Here is a 6,469-nt window from a genome sequence, read left to right as displayed (position 1 = left end):
TGCTCCGCCAGCGGGTTCCGAGGGGCCCCTGTACAGCGACCTCCCCCCTCCCCAAAGGTAGCCAGTTGCCTCCCAAGTTATTTTTTTAAACTCTCTATAAATTTAGGTCTATTTTAGTCTCTTCGCAGCGATGTGCCAGTGTCTGGAGAACCAAACAGCCCCTTTTTTGTTTTCTTCCTCTTATCCCCGTGGTCCCTCGATGCTAAACCGGGTCCTGGGTGTGAATCCACCAGAGGATGTTGTCCTGGAGGAGGGGGAGTGGTGGGATCAGGGTGCACTGGAGGTTGCAGGTGGGTTTGGTGGGAAGCAGGGTCCGACTCCGGCCAGGAGACCGTGGTTTTTAGCACTTTGGTTGGAACTATCACCTGTAGACGCACTTTGATGTTGTTGCTTTGAAACTTTGGCGAGTGTAAACAATGTGTATTTAAGGAATTAACAAAAAAAAAAAAACACAACAAAAAAAAACCAATTCCCCCTCTTCCCCCCCCCCCCCCCCAAAAAAAAAAAAAAGTGTGTAAAGAGCTATTTTATGATTCAGTGTTGAATAAAGACTCTGGAGATTGAGGTGGGGTTTCACTCTGAAGCCAGACCAGCAGCAAACCAGTGAGACCAGCTGCTGTTTGGGGCTTACTGGGAGCATCCTCCTACCTCCCTCTCCCTGCAGGTCCGTGATCTCCAGTGGTCCAGTTCCATAGGGCACCGGGACAAAGTGGGATACTGGGGGAGCACTGGGAGGGTGGGAAAACACTGGCACAGCTTTCCCAGAGAAGCTGTGGCTGCTCCATCCCTGGGAATGCCCCAGACCAGGCTGGACAGGGCTTGGAGCAACCTGTGGAACATGTCCCTGCCCACGGAATGAGATGGTCTTTAAGGTCCCTTCCAATCCAAACCATGCTGTGATTCTATGAAATTCCTTCCACTGCCCTCCCTTAACATTCCAACCCACCAGGTCCAAGTCTCCCTGTATTCCCTCAAGAGAATTTTCCTGCCAGAGTCAACCCAAACACCTGGACCCAGCCCTGAAGCACCCACACATTCCCTCCCCACAGACCCAGAGCTGTCACCTCCCTGAACCTCCTTCCAGGAAGCCAAGGGCAAGACGTAAATGCCAATAAAAATGTCACTGAGCAGCATCAGAGAGCTGCAAGAGAAAGAATCCACCCTGGAAGCACTCCTGGGATGTGCTCAGAGTCCGTCCTGCTTCCCAGCACAGCACCTGCTTTGCAAGGGGGCAAAAACAACGTTGAAAGGTTTATTTTTTAACTCTAAACACGACCCACCACCGAGCGGAACAAAGCAGAGAACAGCCCAGTTTGCCACCGAGACAAGTTCATCCTTTTATTGTGTTGGAGAGCCTGGGGTCCAAACCCCTCCCCAGCAGGAAGAAAAACGAAAAACAAACCAGTATAAATAGGAGCAAAGCCCATCCTCGCCGCGCCGGGAGAGGGAAGGCCGTTCCCGAGCGGAATGCCCAGGCGAGCCCGAGGGGATCAGTGCTGTGTGGGAAACGTTTGGGGCAGGGCAGCCCACAGGGGGCCGTGGCTGCCAGGGCCAAGAGGTGACTCTAATTAACACAACATCCACCAGCCCTCCAAGCGACCATCTGCCGACGAGCCCGTTAATTAACGCGCGGGGGGTTAATTAACGCGGGGATTAACCATCGGAGCCGTGCCGCCGCCGTTCCGGTCGGGGAGCACCGGGGTCTCAGTGGTTGTGGGGGCGGCCCCGGCCGCGGCCGCGGCCCCCCGGGGCGGCGTCCACGGTGGAGCGGGGGTTCTTGATGGTCTCGTCCACGGACACGATGAGACAGGCGGCCTCGGAGGCGGCGGTGAGCGCGTTGATGCGCACCACGGCCGGCTCCCACACGCACGCCTCGAAGTTGTCCGCGATGTCCTCGTTGTTCACGTCCACCCCGTACCACATCCCGCCCTGAGGGGACACAGCGGGGACACGGCGGCTCAGTCACACGGCTGGCCGGGAGTTCGGGATGGAAGGGAAGACAGGGAAACGTTCGGGGAACTCGCTGAGGGAAGGAGGGTGTTTGAGGGGAACACAAATCCCAAACACCATGTCCCTGTTTTTGGCAGTGCCTGTGCCCAGTCTCTGTTGGGATTCTCCACAGAGCTCTCCCTGCATTCCCCCTTTATTAGGGTTCCTTTGGTAAACAGCACCCGGTGTTGTCCTTCAGTTAACTGGGATTCCCAGGACTTCCTGAGAACTCCAGGTTTTGACTCACACACTCCAAGGCCGAAACACTCCCTTTTGACTCTATAACTGAGTGCAGGTGCTGGTGGCTTAACTTGTTCCCACAGTGCCAGCGATGCCTCATAAAACAGAAGCCTCATTCCATTTTAGGATCACAGAATCAGGTTGGAAAAGACCTCTGAGATCAGAGTCCAACCTAAGACCCAACACCACCGTGCCAACCACACCATGGCACCAGGTGCCTCATCACCACCACGCCAACCAGACCATCCACATCCAGGCTTTCCTTGAGCAGGGATGGTGACTTTCCTGAAGTAGTCACCAGGCATGGTGACTCCATTATCTCTGTGGTCAGCCCATTCCATGAAGCTCTAAAGCCTCATTCCACTGCTGCCTCACTCCCTAGCCCACAGCCCCAGGTTTTGCACCCCCTCATTTCAGGGTATTCCTGCTAATCCCACAATCAGGAGCAGGATGGAACGTGATGGGAGTGACCAAAGCCAAGGGGCAACTTCCAAACACCAGGATTAGGATCTCCACAAGATCAGCAATCGGGACCTCCAGCTTGCAGCTCCTCAGCCAACTTCCACTGATTCCTTTCATGTTTAACACAGCAGCTCCCTCCTGACAAATGATGCATTTTCAAGGAGCAAATCAGGACTCCCAGCTCTGGGAGTCACCCAACAGCTGGGATCAAAGGGAAGACAGATCCTTTCCTTTTATAGCAACGTGTGCCGAGCCCGCACTTGATCTGGGAACAAACACGGCGTTTAATCAAAGAGGACAAGTCTAACACGGGCTCAGCCGAGTTACACCGGATCCGACAGCTCCAGGAGGAAAACATCAGGGAGAAAGGGATCCCACCCACCCCTGGCTGTGCCCTGGGCTCCCAGGTGGCCCTACCTGTGCGTGCTTGGCTCGGAGCTTGTTCAGGATGTTGGTGGCATCAAAGCCGGCGTTGTCGCAGAGCTGGCGGGGAATGATCTCGAGGGCTTTGGCGTAAGCACCGATCAGCAGCTGCTGCTTCCCTGGAATGGTCCTGGAATAGTCCCGGAGGTACTTGGAAAGCTCCATCTCTATCGCGCCGCCGCCGGCGACGACCGAGTCGTTCTGAAGGGAAAAGGGAAACACTCTCATTCCAAGAAGTGGGAGAGCTGGAAAGGCTCTGTGTCAGGGCAATGCCAGCCCACAGGAATCCATAGTCCGGGCTGCTGCCATCCCTGGCATTGCCTGGCAGCACTGCTGGGAGCTTCAGGACCACACTAAGAACCTCCAGGGGCAGCTACCAGCAGCTCATCCCAGCTATGCGTGGGATAAAGGGGGATTTTGGGAGGGATGGCAGCTCACAGCCCACCCAGGCCAGGAAACCCACCTCCCTCACTTCCAGACAGTGAGCCCACTTCCCTCACTTCCATACCTTGAGCCCACTTCCCTCACTTCCATACCTTGAGCCCACTTCCCTCACTTCCATAAAGCACCCAAAGTTAAGACATTGGCAGCAGCACCTTGCAGCCAAGTTCTGCTGGTTTTTTCAGGAGAGAGGTCAGGATGTTCTGTCTAAAGGCAACAGTTCCCAAAATCTCGATGTGCTTCTTCCCAGCCCCTCAGGACATACAGCCTTCAAAGCTGTTTTTAACCAGAAACACCCACAGCTTGGCAGCATCCTCAGGACACATCCAGAGAGGCCTTGGACTTCTCTTGGTGCTCCCAACTTGCCTTCAAAAGCAGGGGCCTGTCACCCCCTCAGACTGGTCACCAAAAGGGGGAACAAGTGGATTTACAGGCATGGACACACCCATGACATTAATCCTGTTCAAACCTCTTGAAGATCCACCCAACACACCCAGGATTGTGCTTGTTTAGGATGGAGGACGGAGCAAGCACAAGTTACAGCTGTGCAGGAAGGAAAGGAAAACCCAGGCGTGCCTGGAAAGCACTTGGAGCTGCTGCCAAAGCAGTGCTGAGTTGGCCAAGGAACAGCACTCGAGTTAATCAACTCCTCACTCCAGGCCTCTCCAGAGACCTCAGCCAACCTCTGGCATGTGAGAAGGCTCCCAGAAGGACTTAAGGCTGTGCCAAGGCTGAGGAACAACCCCAGTGGCAGCCCAGCAGGGAGACAGCTCCCCTGGGGCTCACCTTGATGGCTCTCCTGACAATCATGATGGCATCGTGCAGGGACCGCTCCGTCTCCTCCATGAACTGCTCCGCTCCCCCGCGCAGGATGATCGTGCAGGTCTTGGCCTTGGGGCAGCCCGTGAAGAAGTTGTACCTGCCAAAGGCACGGGGCAAGAAGGGTTATGGGGACGGAGAAGTGGTGCTGCTGCTGGAAAGGATCCACACCAACACTCAGGGATTCCGGACGGGCCGGATCCGTGACTGAAGCCGTGTCACCCTCGCGGCGCCCCATCGGATCTTGGGCTTAGAAGGAGCAGAGCCAGGCAACACACAAGGAAAATCCGGGAAAATCCACTCTCTTCCTGTTGCCAGGGATTTGCTAAACTGGTGCTCCAATTTTCTACTTGGCAGGAGCCAGCAGCCAGCTCCAAACAGGAATTCTCCTCCAGCAACAGGAAGGACCCCAGTGTACTGTCCCCAACTTCACCTGCACTGAAGCGAAGTGTCACTATGGAACATCAGAGAAATGCCACAATCAACCCCAAAATGTGCTGCTTTTCCATTAGAAATGAAGCAATACCACTGTGCTTTCTACACGACACTGCAGAATAAATATATGTATTTTAAATGCATATATAAGGGGTAAGATTAGAGGAAATCTCAGCCTCAAAAAGCAGCTTTTGTATACAACAAAAGAATTGGTTTTTGACAACCTTGTTTTCACATCAACCCCTTGAAAGATGCTCCAACCTGCCAATGCTTTAACCCAAATTCTTCCAACTGCTATTAGAGGGCTGGCAAGGTACTCCAGGTTTACAGCTGGTGTATTTACCTCTCTCCCCCAATCTGAGTCTCCTCAAAGAGTTCACACCGGCCCAGAACATCATCTGTCAGGGCATTGACACTGGTCTGGATGGATCCACCACAGGCCTGCGTGGAACGGGAGATAAAGCAAGGAATTACCAACACTGACAATCCAAATTGATTTCCCAGCAGGGTCTCATTCTTTAGGGACAGCCCAGCTGTTCAGCTGATGCAAATCCATCCCGCAGGCCAGATTCAGGAAAACCCCTTAATTTCTCTGCCATCTCAAAATCCTCGACAGCAAAATAAGATTATGCGGCTTCGAAGCGCTGACTCACAGGCTCCGGAGTCCAGGAAATACACAAAGCTCAGGGAAAAAAAAAACAACTACTCATGATGGAACAGCCAAGAACCAGGGAAAATAAAGCTGCAATGAGCAGACCTTAATCAGAGAAACAAAAGAGCAGTGCAGATGCAATTAGTGCGTGACTGTTCATTCCTTCGAGGAACAGCCTTGTCTGTCTACGCCAAGTTTAAATAACAACCACACGGGCAAAAATGAAGTGATTATCATTTTAAATCTTTGCAAGGAACAGCGTGTTCAGGCACAGCCTTGCTGCCCTGCTTTGGGAATCCCCAGCCTGGCAGTGTTAAAGTGAAACCAAGGAGCTCACCATCATGGTCCGCTTGAGATCCTCCTCCGGGACGCGGCCGGCACAGAACATGTCCCTGTCGGCGAAGTACTGCGTGGCCACGTCCCCGATGGGAAGTTTGGACAGGACAACTTTGGCTCCTGACTTGTGGATTTTGTCTAGTTTGTCATACAGGATGTTCCACTCGGCATCCACGATGGCCTGGTAATCCTGGCAGGGAGGAGAGAGGGACAGTCCCGTTACGATGGATTGGGAATGTCGCTCTTGCAGCCCCGGGACGCGGCTGCTTTCAACACCCCGGGGATTTTAGGCCCCTCTATTTTATGCCCAAACGGGGACCTTGGTTGCCTCAATTTGAGGAGGCTCTTTCAGCATTACAGAATCACAGAATCAAGCAGGTTGGAAAAGACCTCTGAGACAACTTGAGTCCAACCTGTGACCCAACCCCACCTTGTCACCCAGCCCATGGCACTGATGCCACATCCAGTCTGTCCTTAAACACCTCCAGGGAAGTGACTCCACCACCTCCCTGGGCAGCCCATTCCAATGTGTGATCACCCTCTCTGTAAAAACCTTCTTCCTAATGTCCAACCTGAGCCTCCCCTGGCACAGCTTGAGGCCGTTCCCTCTCCTCCTGTCCCTTGTTCCCCGGGAGCAGAGCCCGACCCCCCCCCCCCCCCCCCCCCCCCCCC

General features: G+C 54.0%; 1 protein-coding gene across 2 annotated transcripts in view; it reads right to left on the bottom strand.

Moving 5' to 3' along the window:
* Positions 1-1,312: 1,312 nt before the first annotated feature.
* The window catches only part of CCT7 (chaperonin containing TCP1 subunit 7), a 14,542-nt gene continuing 9,385 nt past the window's right edge, over positions 1,313-6,469 (bottom strand). For both annotated transcript variants that reach the window (XM_017836884.1, XM_017836885.1), the window contains 5 exons: positions 5,799-5,987; positions 5,153-5,250; positions 4,342-4,474; positions 3,109-3,315; positions 1,313-1,929 (listed from right to left, as the gene is read on the bottom strand). In XM_017836884.1, coding sequence (XP_017692373.1) covers positions 1,705-1,929; positions 3,109-3,315; positions 4,342-4,474; positions 5,153-5,250; positions 5,799-5,987 — 852 coding nt within the window. In that variant the 3' untranslated portion in view covers positions 1,313-1,704. The remainder of the gene's footprint in view (positions 1,930-3,108; positions 3,316-4,341; positions 4,475-5,152; positions 5,251-5,798; positions 5,988-6,469) is intronic.

Source organism: Lepidothrix coronata, unplaced genomic scaffold (assembly GCF_001604755.1).
Source record: "Lepidothrix coronata isolate B3197 unplaced genomic scaffold, Lepidothrix_coronata-1.0 Scaffold287, whole genome shotgun sequence".
Classification (NCBI taxonomy): domain Eukaryota; kingdom Metazoa; phylum Chordata; class Aves; order Passeriformes; family Pipridae; genus Lepidothrix; species Lepidothrix coronata.
The sequence above is the reverse complement of the archived record's forward strand: the minus strand, read 5'-3'. Positions and strand labels throughout refer to the sequence as shown.